An 18526-nucleotide genomic window follows, 5' to 3' on the forward strand; every position below is an offset into this window, starting at 1 on the left:
AATTTTATCATTGTCTATACTCTTATATAAGCATATTGCAGGAATTGCCCTCTCTATTTTCTCCACAACCCTGTTAACCCAAAACGTTTAAGTTGCATTAAAAAGCAGTTCCCATTTTATGTCACCCAAGGGTCCTCTTGCAAAACAAATTATCTTGGTCATCTGGTTAAGATTTCCAATTGAAATGTCACTGAATTTCCTTCCCTTGAGCAAAAAAACAGGGTTTTTTTTAAGCTAAAAAAATAATAGTAAGAAATTTGAGCAACAGGTAACCACACAAGGTAAGGAGTATCACCTAATAAACTTAAAACAGACACACAGAAACAGCAGGCCCCCACAGAAACCATATGAGTGAAATTCTGAGAGTTCTCACTAATAGCCCCAAATCTAGAGAGAAGCAAACTGAGTGGGTATCATTGTTTTCTTGCCCTTTTAGAGCAAGAAATAGTTGCTAAGGAGGATCAAGTGAAAAAGGGGGAAATTGATCAAGTGGCTGAGTCTGCCCAGAAGTCAGGGCTCCTATGTAATTTGGCTATCCCAAAATTTGAACCCTGGGATAGGACACTTAAACAAAATCTCAGAGGTGAATAGACTCTGGATATTTTATTCAAATAGACTGCACACCCCCACCCCCACCAGAGCCTCAGCATTTCTTCAGACTTCAGAAAAGTGGACATACATAAAATGCCAACTCTCACACTAAAGCTAGGATGGAAAGATAAACTTGTCTTAGATACAGTGGAAAAAGAATTAAGAAATCACCCACAGTTTGCAAATGTAATGTCTGGAGAGCAGTGTCTAACCACAAGCAAGAAAAAAGAAGTGACATTGTAGCAAATGCAAATATCTATGGTGAAAAGGTAAAAAGGAAAGAACACAGCCTGTAAAACTGACAACTGATCATAGAGGAAAAGTATTCCTTCCAACTGCTTTGTGCTATGGATCAATATAATGAGAATTTGAATTCAGAAAAACAAGCTGAAAAGCAAGAAGATAATAACAATGAGATGAAATGGGAGAGTACACATGTAAAGAAATATAAATAAGTTACACACAGCAAAAACTACAATGAAAATCGAACTGCTGCCAGCTTGGTAGACGTGATTCCAATGAATACAGATGAAAAAGTTAAATAGTTTGAAAAAGCAAAGACATGGGAGACAGAAGGTCCAATATAATACAGATAATTGCTGTCACTGAAGAAAAGAACCTAACAAATAGAAAAAGTGGATTGAAATAGTACAAGATGTTTCAGGAAAAATATTATAGTTGTTCAATGACAAAACCTGATTTGATCAAATTATTGAACTTGTAGGATAAACGGCAAATTATTGGGTGGGAAGCCTCAGGTAGTTCTTGACTCCTGCTGGCTGGGGTCAAGTTCAATTTCTGTAGAGCCTTTCCTGTGGTCTTTGGATGGCCAGACATTGTAATTGGAATACCAGGCCACTGTGAGGGGCAGAGGATGTGCCCTGTGGCATGATGGGCATTGTGTTACCAGCCATCAGGGAGGAGTTTGTGAGAGAGGTGGCTGCACCTTTATGGAAGACACCTACTTCTGAATTCCTGAGGTTTGTCTTTGCTTAACTGCACGTCCAGATCTTAGAACTAATTGTTCAATATTCCTTTATCTTGGACTCAGCTCCCAGAAGGAGCGTTTATTTGGCACTTGGCATTTCTTACAGTTTATTGCATCAACATTGTTCTTGTCTTGTGTTTGCTTCTCTGTATTGTGAAAAGAGTGACAACCTGTTATGTAAGTGTCTTTTGGCAGTTCATCTTAACCAGATTTGAGCACCTGCCGGCACCTTAGTGTCTCTGACCAGCTCTTGGGCTGACACGTTATTGATTGAGGAAGAGTAAAATGCATTAAGATACAGATTGAGCACCTTCCATGTTACTTGAAAGCGATATGGATTGGGTCACGTGGAGACTTGTTTCTGTGCTCCCGCTGTTTCTTTCCTTTCTTTCAAGATTAAAGAAACAGGCCTTTGGCTTGAACATATGGTATATATGTGTTTTTCAGAAGCCATGCTAGTTCTTCTTAGGAAACACTTTCCAGAATGCCATAAAAGTTGGAGTAGTATGCAGTCCATTTTGTTAAAACATTTACCTGGATGGATTTAAGTTATTTCCACCATAAGTAAAGTACAATATTGTGTCTTTAAAAAACAGTGAGAGAAATACATATATATTTATATATAATACATATATATATTTATGTATATTTATTTATTTAGAGAGAGGGAGGGAAGAAAGGAGGGGGAGAGAGAATGAGAATGATTGAGACTTCTGACTTCCAAGCAGAAAAGCAAACCACACAAAAGTGGAAAAAAATCAGATTGGCCTCAGACCTCCACTGGCAGCATTCAATACCAGCAACATTCAAGGGAGCAGCGTCAGCAAAGTTGTGCGGGAAGGAAAGGATGGCCCATGAGTATTACATGCAGCCAAGATGTCATTCACCTCTAAAGCTAGCAAGCAGATATTCTTCAACATGAAAGAATTTACGAGGAGGAGCATGTATAATCTCCACTAGGAATAACCACTTGACAGTGCAGTCTAGCCAATTAAGAATTAAAGACTCAAGAAGGAGAAGTTGTGGTAAGAGGACTGTGAGGAGACTGATTCAACTAACATACAGATCCAGTACTAAATAACTATGAAATTATAGAATGGAATGTGCATGTTTTGAACCTGGACAATGTAAAAATTATATAACAAAAATTGGGAGAAGAAATGGGAGGAAATGTGGGTGCTAATGTTTTCAACTTTCAAAGTAGGAAGTTAGTGGAGTCTGTCCAAAATTAAATTACATGTAATTTTAAAACTAAAGGGTGGGCTTCCCTGGTGGCGCAGTGGTTGAGAGTCCGCCTGCCGATGCAGGGGACACGGGTTCGTGGCCCGGTCCGGGAAGATCCCACATGCCACGGAGCAGCTGGGCCCGTGAGCCATGGCCGCGGAGCCTGGGCGTCCAGAGCCTGCACGTCCGGAGCCTGCGCTCCACAACAGTGAGAGGCTCGCATAAGGCAAAAAAAAAAAAAAAAAAAAAGAATAAAACTAAAGGGAGTTTACTCTCTAAATAACTTTTCATGTATTTTAAAAATGTAGCATATTCAAAAAAAATACATAAAATAATAGCTGGTATTGATTTAAGTGTTATTCATATTTAATGAAGTCACTATTTTATGTTTTCTTCAGATCATGTATAAAATATTTAAAACAAAGGAAAAGGTTTAGAGAAAAATAACGAATGCTAATACATTCATCATCCAGGTTAGGAAATAAAACATTGCTAATATAGTTAAGATCCCACATGCCCCTCTGAAATCCCAGAGATAATCAATATCCTGATATTGTGATGTCATTTGTTCACATACTTATCTTTAGACTTCTAATATATATGAACATTTTTAGAGTTAATAAATTTTCTTGTTTTAGTCTTTACAGGAACACTATTCTGCAGTTTGCGTTTTTAGCTTAACATTGTTTCAAGATTTGTGTTAATAATACGTTGCTTGAGTATATTCATTCTATAAATGTTATATAGATATCTATAATTTATTAATTCATTTTCTACTGATGGATATTTATTTCTCTTTTTTGCTATTACGTTGTGATAAAACTTTCTTACATGTTCTTGTTTACATAATGTTTTTCATAATTTAAAAATCTTGTATTCAGGGAAACTTATAGAAAAACATTTAAAATATAACAGTATTATTGGTTTTCCTTTGGTTTCTTTTTTCTATTAAATTATATAAAATTAAAATTAACACTGTTTATTAAAATTCACCTATATTAGGATCCCCTTTGTATAAATGTATATTATCAGTTTATTCTTCTATCTGTATGTATGCATAGAAAATGTCTGGAATGATGTTTACTTAATGATATTCATTTCTAGATGACAGAATGTGGGGTCATTTTTATTTTTTATTTATTTATTTTTTTGCGGTACGCGGGCCTCTCACTGCTGTGGCCTCCCCCGTTGCGGAGCACAGGCTCCGGACGCGCAGGCTCAGCGGCCATGGCTCACGGGCCCAGCCGCTCCATGGCACGTGGGATTTTCCCGGACCAGGGCATGAACCCGTGTCCCCTGCATCGGCAGGCGGACTGTCAACCACTGTGCCACCAGGGAAGCCCTGGGGTCATTTTTAAGTTTTTGGCTCTTTGTTTTTTTTGCATTGATTACCCTTTTTATAGTGAGTATGTATAATTTTAATAAAAACAATAGAATGATGTTTTCCTCAGAAACAAAACTAATATTCTAAGATATTGAATGTGATTAATGCTGCAATGTAAGAGTATAAATGATTTTCTTTGGGGCATTTTTATATTTTAAAGGTCTTTAAGTGTATTCATAGTATAATTGAAATGCTATAATGATATTCTAGTTTTTTTGAAAATATTACTTTTTAAAATAAATTAGATAAAGAAAAGGAAAGGCTAAGAATTTTTTTTAACTTAGTTATCATCCCTTTTTCAGTATTTGTCTTTACTTTTGCATGATTAAATGAAAGAAAAGTTATAGTAATAAAAGTTCCTTGAGTATAATGCAAACCTGCAAGTGATTTAGTGTGTAGAAGAGGTTTTCAGGAAGCATTAGAAAATTCCAGTAGATTTTCTTTCTCGTCCCAGAGCTGTGGAACCCAGCTCCCCCTTCCTGAGTTCTTATGTGCCCCATAGGCCCAGATGTTAGGTTTGTTTGCCCAGGTACCTCACCATATCCATTGCAGATTTAACGAGCATCTCCAAAGTGGATTAGATCACAAATAAAGACTTAAAGATGTTCTGTTTTGTCATTTGGGTGAAAATATGATCTGTTTGTTTTGTAGGTATGACCTTGCTTCTAGGGAGTGGCTTGCACTGAACCGTTCTGTGAACAATGTGGTTGTTAGATATGGTCATTCTTTAGCATTATACAAGGTAAAATGTCTCCACTCTGTACTAAGCTAGAAACTCAACTCTTCCACTGTTACTTTCTCATATTATGTGATTGAAATAGCTATTTAGTGTTGGATTTTTTTTCTAATCTTTTTTATTGTGGTAAAGTATGTATAACATACTTAGCCATTTTTAAGTGTACAATTCAGTGATAGTAATTTCACTCATAATGTTGTGCAGCCATCATCACCATCCATCTTGGTAATTCTTTTTTTTTTGCTTTGTTTTTCATCTTTGTAATTCTTTTGATCTTGTAAAACTGCAACTCTATGCCCATTCAGCAATAATTCCCCATTCCCTCCTCCTGCCTGCCCCTGGCACCCACCATTCTACTTTCTGTCTCTGATTTTGACTTCAGTGTTGGTTTTTAATTGGGGGAAAACTTTCTAATGTGGGGGGTATATAATTAGCTAAGTTATAAGTGGAAATTAAAGTTGAAACTACTTTAACCCGAGAGATTTAAATGGATTCATATTCAAACTGGGATATTATGATTGTGATACTAAATGGTTAAAAATTAATCTAGTGTAGGTTAGCTTTTACATTCATTAGCAGGTTTAGCCAAGGATAGCGACTTTACAATGTAACTGAGTAATCGTTTTCATTTCCCTGTTTTTTAGTTTATTTCAACTTTATTTTTCCAAGCCATTTTATATTGTAAAAGATCTTGTGTGAGGAAGTCCAAGAAAAGTGGCAAAGTATTAGGGATATAGGTTAGATTTATTTTATTTTGTTCTTTCTACATCCTTTACCTAATAATTCACTGAAAGGTACTTTTCACTAGCACTTTTTAAGCTAAGAATAATATTGAGGTTTTTGAACTGTTCCTTTTTCTGTGTTTAGATTTGATCCTTTTGATGTTTTTTAGAATTTTGTTTACATTTTTTCCATAGGATAAAATTTACATGTATGGAGGAAAAATTGATTCAACAGGGAATGTGACCAATGAGTTGAGAGTGTTTCATATTCATAATGAATCATGGGTATTGTTGTCCCCTAAAGCAAAGGAGCAGTATGCAGTGGTTGGGCACTCAGCACACATTGTCACATTGAAAACTGGCCGAGTGGTCATGCTGATTATCTTTGGTCACTGCCCTCTCTATGGATATATTAGCAATGTGCAGGAGTATGACTTGGGTACGTATATTTTTTTCAGTGAATCGTTTTTGAATGTCAGATTTAAAATTTTACTCTTATTATTATGACTGTTTAACAAAATTCAACCTAACATTGACCCAGTACTTGATCTTGAGATACAGTTAGCATTGATGAATTGCCAGTGAAGTTTAGATTATTGATGGTGCTATGTGGTATATATTTGTTACTGTCAATTTGGCAAGGAGCCAAAAATAGCACTAAATGCTTTGAGTGTTGAAAATAAAATAAATAAAAAGGGTTTGAAATAACAAATACTCTGAAGAAAAAAAAAAAATTTGAAAAGCCCTTTAGAGATTGGTTTAATGGAGCGTGATTTCCCCTTAGTATATAATCTTTCCTTTGGTTAAATTTTATTATATTTGTTTTTGTGGATGTGGATGATATTTTAAGAAAGTAGGCCTGTAAAGTACATCTGCAAATTGGTCCGTAAAGGTCATGGGGAATTAAGTGTTCAATTGAGGGGGATCTGAGTCTTTTAAATTTAATGTAATTCTTTTCCTACATATTAGAACATCAGAACATTTAACAGGTTGAAATTTGGCCACCTGGATTTGTTACAAGTTTTAGATGGCCTTCCTTTAAAAATAAAATGGTTAAAGAAAGTTACATGTATCAAGTCTCCTGAAATCTCTTCTCTTGTCTTAAGCTAATTGGTAATTTTAAGTATTAGGAGGAGCCTGCAACATTTGCCTTTAACTGTTTGCCCTTTCCAGGTAAGAACACATGGAGTATATTACATACTCAGGGTGCCCTTGTCCAAGGGGGCTATGGCCATAGCAGTGTCTATGACCACAGGACCAGGTCCCTGTATATTCATGGAGGCTACAAGGCTTTCAGTGCCAATAAATACCGGCTTGCAGATGATCTCTACAGATACAATGTGGACACCCAGATGTGGTGGGTGCTTTTTCTTGAGCTTTCACTTTAAGGTGGGAATTCTGGCAGTTGCTGGGAAAATTTTGCTACATTTTTGTTTTCAGGCCTTGCAGATAATTCTCTTCATCGTTGTAAACAGAAATTGTGAAATAAGCAGAAGGTAATAAAGTAGTAGTATCTATAATTTTGTAGTAGGTTGATTAGAATCTTGGGTTTTTTTGTTGGCTTTTTTTTTTTGACTGTTTTTCAATTTTCATACACTCAGTACCACTGTAAAATTTTAGCTCTTCAGAATCCTAAGGAATAAATTGTTCTGCCTAGCTGAGTTTATGCACACTGTTGTAATTAAGTAGAATATATCCACTTTTTAACCTTTTCTTGTTGACCAAGGTGTTATCATTAGGGTCAGTTACTGGCATCATTCCATGAAATCATCAAACAGAGGTGGTCTCAGTACCTAAAAGATTAGAGCTGTCCTCACTCTACTATATATTGATCTATATAAAGTATGCTAATCTTAAAAAATGTAAAGCAAATTTGAGTTACGAAATAATATAATTATAAAGCAATGGTTTCTTTTCATATTTCCTTACATATTTGAGACCATGCTGTGGACACCATTTTACATTGTCTGTCATTAAAATTGTCGTTTTTAGTGACTGTGTAATACTCCATCATGTGGGTATCCTGAGCCCATACAGTTGGAAGTTTTGGTTTCTAGCTCTTGTCTTATTAATAAAACATATGTAAGCTTCCATCCATATTTCACATAATATCTACTCAGAAACTGGAATTATAGAGTATGAACATAGAGTATGAACATTTTTAAGGCTCTTAACATATCTTATCAAAATTCTCATATGTCTTTCAATTTTACATGTTTATTGTTGAGAAAGTTACTTATATACAGAGAAAAATCTAGAATTATTTGCACACTTGGATCTGAAGTTAAGAAAATGGTTATGTTTGTATTAGCAAATAGATGATAAATATTCTAAAGAACTAACCTTGTATTTATTATTTTTAAATAAACTTAAAAGGACTATTCTTAAGGACAGCCGATTTTTCCGTTACTTGCACACAGCTGTGATAGTGAGTGGAGCCATGCTGGTGTTTGGAGGAAACACACACAATGACACATCCATGAGCCATGGAGCCAAATGCTTCTCTTCAGATTTCATGGCTTACGACATTGGTATGTTTCCCAAAGCCATTTTAGCATTAAGAATCTTTTTTGTCTGTAAGCAACATTTTAAAAGAAACAAAATATTTCTAGTTAAAAATGGTCAAGCTATTTGAAAGAGGTCCAAATGGAATTTTTTATGTTAATTTGACTGATATTGTAATCTGTTAAAAAGCATTACTTCTATATTAAATTCTTTTTGAAGTCCCTCCTTTGATGAGTTGCGGTGATTGGGCACTCCTGTGTCACAGATAAAAGCCTTACATAGTAATATGTGTTACGCAGTTGTGACCACCAGCATTGTGTTAAGTTGGTTTAAGTTTAACTTTATCTTATTCCCTTGAAACTGGTTTCACACATTCTTGATGTAATACTTGGACAGCGATTTTTCAAGAATTTGGTGTGGTAATGTACTGACCAGAAGAGGGCAATATTGGTTCATGCAAAACAGATATGAGAAATTCTTTAATATTTATCATATATCATATGATATAAATATGAATATCATCAGATGTTCTTTTTTAACAGACATTTATGTGCCAGCCACTGAACTTATACATTGGGGATCATAAGAGGAATAAGTTACAGTCCTTGGCCTCGTGGTGGGGGAGGCAGAGAACTGAGCAGACAATATAATTGCATTCAGGGTGTTACTTGCTCTGAGAAGAACATATGAGAGCATCTGTGAGCATCCCTTAGTTCATGAGGGGTAAGGGGTACAGTCAGGGAAAGTCTTCTTGAGGAGGCCATCCAGGCTGGGTCCTAGCACTGGGAAGTTGGCTGGGCCAAGTTAGGCAGAACTTATCAGGCAAAGGAAGCCCATGTTTAGAGACACAGAGGTAGAAAGAGACCATGCCACATACTTTGGGCCTATGAGTATTTAGTTTTGGCTGTGTTCTAGTAGCACATCAGGGAAGAGTGGCTCTAAGTGGAACTAGAAGCAAGCAGTTGTCTGGTCAGATCTTGAGGGACCTGTTATGTCATGCTGAGGGGTTTGGGCTTTTTGAAGAATCTTACAGAAGAGGTGATAGAATTGTATTTGTGTCTTAGGAAGATCTTTTTGTGGCATTGTGATGAGTAGTTGGGAAGGGGCAAGATGGGAGTTAGGAGGCTGTTAATGAAGTCCTGAGGAGGGTTTGAGCCAAGACTGTGGAAGTGGCAATGAGGATAAAGAGACATATGTGTTTGAGAATTACTGGGAACCCGAGGATTGTCCAGAGTGTGTTTTGAGAGCTGTGACAGCATCCTTATCTGGTATCTGGTGTGGGCCACAGTAGATGGTGTTTTTTACCAAGGCTGGAAATAGAAGTAGAGGGACAGGGTCTGGGAGGAAGTGAGTACATTGAATTTGGGGGCATGTTCAGCTGGAGATGACTGTGGGACAGAGCAGTACAGAGATCAGTGGGGAGCTGTAGGAGGGGGTGAACTTCTGTAGGGAGCCTGTGTCATCAGGGACAAGCAAAGAGCCAGGGAATAGATACATAAAGAAGTCTTAAAGAGAATGGAGATTGCAGAAGCATGTCAGAGAATAGGAGGAAAGTGAGGCAAAACTGGGGACCTGAGAGGTAGCAGTTAACAGTGGCTACAGAGGGATTAAGTAAAATAAGGACTGGAGAGTCTTTCACATTTAGCAACAAAGAGATCAGTTATTACCCTCTGGACATGGAGGGATGATCCAGATTACAGGAGGCTGAGAAGTAATATATGGTGAGATGTACACAGTGAATGTTGACCGTTTTAATTAAAAAAAAAACCACCTTTGTCTGTGAAGGGAAGAAAAGGGGTAAGTTGAGTGCCTCCTTGGGCATATTTAAATACTGTGGTAAAAGTCAGGTGGGATAAGAGGAAGGGCTCCTGCCACACTGGTTTTAGGGAAGGAAGCAAGGTGGGTAGTCAGGAAGCTGTGGGAGTTGATGGCCTCTGTTCTGCATGTGAGGAAGACCACAGAGTTTAGGCTGGGTAGGAGAAGAAAGTGAAAGCTTTTGTTGTGAGGGTTGAATAAATGTCCAGATTGAGTGGAAGAACCTTTGTTTAGTGAGTGTGAAAGTCTGTGTGTCTGGGAACAGAAGACAGTGAGTCAGAGGTTGGTATGGTTCAGCAGCACCTGTTGGTATTGAGGTCCAGAAGAGAAGTTGCTAGCATGAATCAGAACAAAGGAAAATTAGTAGATCTAGGGGGTCTAGGAAAGGACCTTTTAAAAATTAGATAAAGTTTGATTTTTTTTTTTTTTTTTAGTTTTAATTTTCCACCTGTACATTTCTGTTTTAGTTACTGAGTTTGGGCAAAGCAATATAGAGTGAAAAATAATTATGGAATTCACATGTTTTACTTATGTAAGCTTTGAAAAATGTAAAATTTGCTTAAGTTAAAAAACATTCTAGGGCTTCCTTGGTGGCGCAGTGGTTGAGAGTCCGCCTGCCGATGCAGGGGATGCGGGTTCGTGCCCCAGTCCAGGAAGATCCCACATGCCACGGAGTGGCTGGGCCCGTGAGACATGGCCGTTGAGCCTGCGCGTCCAGAGCCTGTGCTCCGCAGCGGGAGAGGCCGCAGCGGTGAGAGGCCCACGTATGGCAAAAAAAAAAAAAAAAAACATTCTAGTGGGTAATATTGATAGGCAACAGAGTGAGTGACGTGAATGTGCATTCACCAGTTAGAATTGCTATAGAGTCCTACCGTTCTTCCTTGCCCTTCTGTTCTGTTGCTGCTGCATTTTACTTCAGAAATAATGGTGTGACTAAGAAAAACTGAGAGATATATTTGTGTTTATTACAGTCTTCTTTCCCAAAGAAAATGCCAGTCCCTATTGATTATGAATGACAGTCCCTTCTGAAATGTGTTTTTCTTGCTCCTAGCTTGTGACCGATGGTCAGTGCTTCCCAGACCTGATCTCCACCATGATGTCAACAGATTTGGACATTCAGCAGTCTTATACAACAGGTAATTGAAGAAGAAGTGCTTGCTCCTTTTCTCTTGTGTTTAAAATGAAAATGAAGTAAAATATGAAGTGATATTGGACTTACATATTATTCATAGGATTACCATATCCCATTGTTTTTTCACAGAATTATGTTAGGTATGAATTTCCTGATCTATATTTAAAATATTTGATGTGGATTTGAATTACTTCTAATGCCATGTTTGTTGATGTAGTTTTGTTAGCATGCCGAAGTTAGCTATGTTTGGTGTTGTCTGAGTGCATGGGACAACAAAAGTTGTATGCAGTTACTGTCTTAGGCCCTCTGCTATTTGCTATTGTTTGTGGTGCTTTTGTCTGAGTGGTGAAGGAAGATTTGAAAAAAAGGAGAGAGGGCACTTTAGATAAGGGATAAGATATGGGAACAGAGGTGGGGCGATTCTGATGCTTCATATAGGTCAAGTCTGTGGTGCTTCATATATATCAAGTCTTTGGATAATCTGAGGTCTGCACTGCATTTCATTGCATCATTCAGAAGTGCCTGGCCCAAACTAATAGAGCTCTTCACAAATCTGCCCCTGGAGAAGCATCTTTCATATAAGGGAGCTCCAGAGTGGCCATGTGACCTGTACCTTATAGTGTGCTTTACTGATTTTTTCATTTGTTAAAATAGTCTAATCATGTTGTTAATTTTTTTTCATTTTGTTTCTTCTCTGATTACTGTTTACTTCACCTTTTAAAATTCTAGGCCTTATCAATCCTGAAACTATTTAAATGCCATAATGCCGATGGATATTATGTTAGGTTTCCCTTCATTTTCAAAATTTCTGTTGTGATAATGAAAGTTAGATGAGGTAATTCACCTTGGATTAAGAAAGATAAGAAAGCAACCTATCGTGGAGATTGAATTGACAGAATTCAAACACTTAGATATTGGAAAAAGGGACATCTTTCACAAAGTAAACAGCTGAAATTTAGCAATAAATATGGTTTTACTGTGGGAATATTTGATAGGTATAGATTAAAATGGAAGAATTTTTTTTTTTTTTTTTTTTGCGGTACGCGGGCCTCTCACTGTTGTGGCCTCTCCCATTGCGGAGCACGGGCTCCGGACGCGCAGGCTCAGCGGCCATGGCTCATGGGCCCAGCCGCTCCGCGGCATGTGGGATCCTCCCAGACCAGGGCACGAACCCGTGTCCCCTGCATCAGTAGGCGGACTCTCAACCACTGCGCCACCAGGGAAGCCCCAAAATGGAAGAATTTTTGACTACTAATTTGAAGTGTTATCTTTTTTAAAAATATTTATTTATTTATTTATTTGCCTGCGTTGGTTCTTAGTTGTGGCATGTGGGATCTTCGTTGCAGTGTGCGGGATCTTTTTGTTGTTGTGGCACGTGGGCTCTCTAGTTGCGGCTCACGTGCTCAGTAGTTGCAGCACGTGGGCTTAGTTGCCCCATGGCATGTGGGATATTAGTTCCCAGACCAGGGATCGAACCCGTGTCCCCTGCATTGGAAGACGTATTCTTAACCACTGGACCACCAGAGAAATCCCTGAAGTTTTATCTTAAATTATAACTTGATATTTCCTCAGTAAGGAAAACGCTTAAAGTTTTCTAGTAAGTGCCTCTTGATGTTCTTCATCTGAAAAACAGTGGGTCCATTTTGTCATCATCTTGCCTGTGAGTGCCTGGCCTCAGCTGTGTTCATCTTTATATTCATGGTGTTCTCCTAGCATAAGATTTGGCACATAATAGGCATTTGCTAAATGGCAGCTGTTAGTACCATAATGATAATTAGCAAATAAATGGATTTTCTATCAAAACATTTCGGAGGTTTTATATAAACTCAGAGAAGTTGACAGTTTACCGTAAGATGTAATTTAACCATGAATCAAAATTGGGGATGGCTTACCTGCGTTATAATAATGTGCTTTTTGTATAATTCCAGTGGAGTATTTGAGCCTATATGTGAGTATCTGTATGAATGGGCCAGGGTTGGAGGGGGGCAGGGCATGACAAGGGAGGTCATGTAGTAAAAAACAATGGTTAGTTTGATTTTTTTTTCAATTTTTAAAAATTGAAGTATAGTTGATTTACAGTGTTGTGTTCATTTCTGCTGTAATGGTTAGTTTAATTTTGTGAAGTAACTTACCTGAAGAGAAACTTTGATTCACCTGATTTCCACATTTTGAATGATGGTTCCCTTAATCGAGCATCTGCATTGGGCCAGCTGTGCTTCACTTAGTCGTTGTCCTTGTGGTTTTTGAGGGAGGCAGGAAGAAGAGTGGGCTGTGAGGCATTGAGACTGCTGCAGATGCAGCTGTTCTTTTCAGTTCCCTGCTCCAAGCCTCTCTGAAGGACTTTGCCTACCCTCACATAGCCGATGTGACCAGATGAATTCAGAATTGGTAAGAACACCAGCTGTACTGAGAGGCCGATGGAGCTTATTTGGTTTAAGCAATAAATTGACTAGCTGAAACCAGACTATATAATGTGATACTAAGTAAACCAATATGAAGTTAAAAATTAAACCTGATGTTCATTTTTGGTTACTGAAATATGTCAGTTTTCAGATATAGTAAAAATGCAACCACAGAATCTTCATGCTTTAGTTATCCTCTGTCGATTGAGGAAAATTGAGGCACAGTAAGAGTGAATTATTTGATACCTCATTGTGGGTTAGTACTAAACTTCTTGGTGGATTATAGGATCTCAGAGTTGAAAGAAATCCTTGAAATCATCTGTTCCACTAATTAAAATGTGACTTGTACTGTGTACTAAATTTTCATATGCACTTTTATCTCTTATTGGTCTGTGTTCCATTACACAGGTTTGATTAGAGAGCCTTTATCTATACTTCTTAAATTGTACATACTTATTTTTAATATTTAAAAACATGTAGATATAGGATTATGTGTATAATTTTAAAATATGCTAGCTTGCCCTGTCACTAAAATATTTTGAAGAATCCTGGTTAAAAGTCACTCACTTAGGAACAGGATAGAAAGCCCAGAGATAAACCCACGCACATATGGACACCTTATCTTTGATAAAGGAGGCAGGAATGTACAGTGGAGAAAGGACAGCCTCTTCAATAAATGGTGCTGGGAAAACTGGACAGGTACATGTAAAAGTATGAGATTAGATCACTCCCTAACACCATACACAAAAATAAGCTCAAAATGGATTAAAGACCTAAATGTAAGGCCAGAAACTATCAAACTCTTAGAAGAAAACATAGGAAGAACACTCTATGACATAAATCACAGCAAGATCCTTTCTGACCCACCTCCTAGAGTAATGGAAATAAAAACAAAAATAAACAAATGGGACCTAATGAAACTTCAAAGCTTTTGCACAGCAAAGGAAACCATAACCAAGACCAAAAGACAACCCTCAGAATGGGAGAAAACATTTGCAAATGAAGCAACTGACAAAGGATTAATCTCCAAAATTTACAAGCAGCTCATGCAGCTCAATAACAAAAAAACAAACAACCCCATCCAAAAATGGGCAGAAGACCTAAATAGACATTTCTCCAAAGAAGATATACAGAATGCCAACAAACACATGAAAGAATGCTCAACATCATTAATCATTAGAGAAATGCAAATCAAAACTACAATGAGATATCATCTCACACCAGTCAGAATGGCCATCATCAAAAAATCTAGAAACAATAAATGCTGGAGAGGGTGTGGAGAAAAGGGGACACTCTTGCACTGCTGGTGGGAATGTGAATTGGTTCAGCCACTGTGGAGAACAGTATGGAGGTTCCTTAAAAAACTACAAATAGAATTACCATATGACCCAGCAATCCCACTACTTGGCATATACCCCGAGAAAACCAAAATTCAAAGAGAGTCATGTACCAAAATGTTCATTGCAGCTCTATTTACAATAGCCAGGACATGGAAACAACCTAAGCGCCCATCATCGGATGAATGGATAAAGAAGATGTGGCACATATACACAATGGAATATTACTCAGCCTTAAAAAGAAATGAAATTGAGCTATTTGTAATGAGATGGATAGACCTAGAATCTGTCATACAGAGTGAAGTAAGTCAGAAAGAAAAAGACAAATACCGTATGCTAACACATATATATGGAATTTAAGGGAAAAAAATGTCATGAAGAACCTAGGGGTAAGATAGGAATAAAGACGCAGACCTACTGGAGAACGGACTTAAGGATATGGGGAAGGGGAAGGGTGAGCTTTGACAGGGCGAGAGAGAGTCATGGACATATACACACTAACAAACGTAGTAAGGTAGATAGCTAGGGGGAAGCAGCCGCAAGGCACAGGGATATTAGCTCGGTGCTTTGTGACAGCCTGGAAGGGTGGGATGGGGAGAGTGGGAGGGAGGGAGACGCAAGAGGGAAGACATGTGGGAACATATGTATGTGTGTAGCTGATTCACTTTGTTGTGGGGCAGAAACTAACACACCATTGTGAAGCAATTATACCCCAATAAAGATGTTTAAAAAAAAAAAAAAAGTCACTCACTTATCATGAAAACTTTTTAATATAGTAGCTGTAAAGAGGAGGTAGATTATTGGAACTATTCGGGGTAGTCACAGGCCATTGTGAAAGGTTGGAATTTGGGAGGTAAAGGTATAAGAATGTTTTTTGAGGTCTTGAAAAATAACTTTTTTACAGGACTTTTGATATGTGAGATTCGTTTAAAGATTATAAGAAGTATATCATGCATTTGTTTATGTAAGTTTCCAGTGAACTCTTTCTCTCTCTTTTTTTTCTTTTAGCACCATGTATGTATTTGGTGGTTTCAATAGTCTCCTCCTCAGTGACATCCTGGTATTTACTTCAGAACAGTGTGAAGCACACCAGAGTGAAGCTGCTTGTCTAGCAGCAGGACCTGGCATCCGGTGTGTGTGGGACACAGGGTCATCTCAGTGTGTCTCCTGGGAGTTGGCGACTGAAGCACAAGAAGAAAAGTTAAAATCAGAGTGTTTTTCTAAAGGAAGTATGTTTTTATCTCTTCTTAAAATTTAATTACTTTGAGATTTCATTTTATCTGAATTGTGAAGTCACTTATCCAATGTGTGCTTTTTTTTTTTTTTTTTTTTTTTTGCGGTACGCGGGCCTCTCACTGCTGTGGCTTCTCCCGTTGCGGAGCACAGGCTCCGGACGCGCAGCCCCAGCAGCCATGGCTCACAGGCCCAGCCACTCCACAGCATGTGGGATCTTCCCGGACCGGGGCATGAACCCGTATCCCCTGCATCGGCAGGCAGACTCTTAACCACTGCGCCACCAGGGAAAGCCATCCAATGTGTACTTTTAATGTTCATTTTATTATCCAAAATTATTCAGTAATAACTTGGGCAAATGCTTTATGGGTGTTTGAAAATTGGATTGTAAACATCTTTATAATGGATAGGAACGTGCCACGTATGCTGTTTGCTAACGATGAAGGCAAAACCTTTTAGCATTGCATAGACTTTGTATACCAACTCCAGAACCTAGTTTCAGCTGTTTTGAGGCACTGCAATCCGGTAGGACTTTTTATATCTGTGCTGTCCCAATATGTTAGCTACTAGCCATATGTGGCTATCAAACACTTGGAATGAGACTGGTGTGACTGAAGAACTGAATTTTAAAATTTTAATTAATTTAAATTAAAAACTGCATGTGGGGACTTCCCCAGCGGTCCCGTGGTTAAGACTGTACGCTTCCACTGCAGGGGGCACGGGTTCCACCCCGGTTGGGGAACTAAGATCCCACATGTCACGCAGCATGGCCAAAAAATAAATAAATAAAAACTACCTGTGGTTAGTGGCTACCATATTGGATTATGCAGTTCTAACATTAAGGATAAGATTAAGAGGGCCAATCCAGAAAAGCTGTGTTGGAGTAGATTGTTCTAGTGGATAGAGGTATTATTCTTTTCTAGCTTCTCTAGTTGGGCACAGCAGTGATAGCAAGGCAGACAGTTGCTGAGGATGAACAGTGATCCCTCCTTCTAGAACCACCCCTTATATTGTCCAAGCTTTCTTCATCTTACCTACTCAGCTCCTTTTACCCTTTTGCTCTGACATAATAGCACAGTGCAATACAATGAAGTCATATGTGAGAAAGTCCTTTAAAAGTAAGAAAAATGTCTCTGAAAAATACTGTTTCACTTCAATTAATTTAAACTATGTTGACTGAATTTCTTAACTATTAGGGTTGGTGTAGCAGTTACCCTGAGAGTTATGATGGATAGAGGCAGCTTTCACTCTCCTGGAATGCTCCAAATTAAGCTGAGCATAAATCCTCAGTAAGAACACCCAGGCAGCTTTACAGGTTCATTGGTGGGCTGGTGAGTGCTGGAGAACTAACATGACCAGAACTTGGTAGGGTTAGTCACTGTCTCCTAAAAGGGATACAATCAGTGAAATAGTTATTTTTTAACCATATTTAAAAAGTTCAAATTAAATGTGCAAGTTTATAGGAAGTAATATTTAATTACCTTAGGTGGTTCATTATGAACCCATTTGCTATGAACTCATCTCAGATGTCACCTTCCTTGGTTCACTCTGCTTTCTCTGTGGGCCCAGTCCATGGGGTGATGACCAAGGCAGGAAGAACAGCCTAAGGAGCAGGTTGTTGGGGTCTTCGTGAGGGTGGGCCCTGCCTTTTCTTGTCCATGGATTCTACCATGTGCCATGTCCATGAATGGTTCAGTAGATGAGGCAGCACTGTTGTGTCTCTTCTCTATCATTGCTGACCTTGACCTGTCTAGGGTCAGTAGGAGATCAACAGGTCTCTAGTAGCACAGAATTTCTTGGACTTACATATATGTGTATTGCCTTCTTTGGGGTTCTGTGGTGCTGCCTGCTTCCTGTGCCCAGAGCAGCCTTGCATTTATAGCTGGAGGAATGGCTTGGTCTCCTACATTTCTTTGTTTAGCCCCTGGGCTGTTCTTGGTGTTCATTCAACTGCTAGTTGATTTCTTTCTTGAAAAGAAAAATATTCGAAGAACCAGACCTATTTCCTTTATATCACATCGTTGAATTATTCTTTGTTTTTCACTTTCTGTGTACTTTTGTTAGGAGGGTGGAGTACAAAATGGCGTTTCTTCAGATTGTTTACTTATTTACTTTTCTTCAGATTGTTTACTTATTTACTGTTTTGACCTGAACACACCAATATATTTTCCTGCCAGTTTCACTCCTCATTTTACTTCCCAAGGCTTGTTATTTTATTTTATTTCATTTTTTTTGCCTCAGTGTCATATCTTGCTCAACAGCAGTTGTAATGGCCTGTGACATTTCTGAGGAGAAGCTGTCACAGTTGATGAATTTTTCTTCTCTTCACAGCTCTTGACCATGACAGATGTGACCAGCACACGGATTGTTACAGCTGCACGGCCAACACAAATGACTGCCACTGGTGCCATGACCATTGTGTCCCTATGAACCACAGCTGCACAGAAGGCCAGGTCA

The 18526-nt window shown here is 38.3% G+C and overlaps 1 protein-coding gene across 7 annotated transcripts in view; it reads left to right on the top strand.

The window, feature by feature from the left end:
* Nucleotides 1-18526, top strand: part of ATRN (attractin) — a 178617-nt gene that overhangs the window by 69329 nt on the left and 90762 nt on the right. For 6 of the 7 annotated variants that reach the window (XM_032604136.1, XM_032604137.1, XM_032604139.1 and 3 more), the window contains 7 exons: nucleotides 4839-4929; nucleotides 5841-6084; nucleotides 6819-7002; nucleotides 8022-8176; nucleotides 11017-11101; nucleotides 15845-16065; nucleotides 18401-18522. In XM_032604136.1, the coding sequence (XP_032460027.1) occupies nucleotides 4839-4929; nucleotides 5841-6084; nucleotides 6819-7002; nucleotides 8022-8176; nucleotides 11017-11101; nucleotides 15845-16065; nucleotides 18401-18522 (1102 nt within the window). The remainder of the gene's footprint in view (nucleotides 1-4838; nucleotides 4930-5840; nucleotides 6085-6818; nucleotides 7003-8021; nucleotides 8177-11016; nucleotides 11102-15844; nucleotides 16066-18400; nucleotides 18523-18526) is intronic. The other variant, XM_032604142.1, reaches the window with a different exon arrangement.

This window comes from Phocoena sinus, chromosome 15, assembly GCF_008692025.1.
Source record: "Phocoena sinus isolate mPhoSin1 chromosome 15, mPhoSin1.pri, whole genome shotgun sequence".
Taxonomy (NCBI): domain Eukaryota; kingdom Metazoa; phylum Chordata; class Mammalia; order Artiodactyla; family Phocoenidae; genus Phocoena; species Phocoena sinus.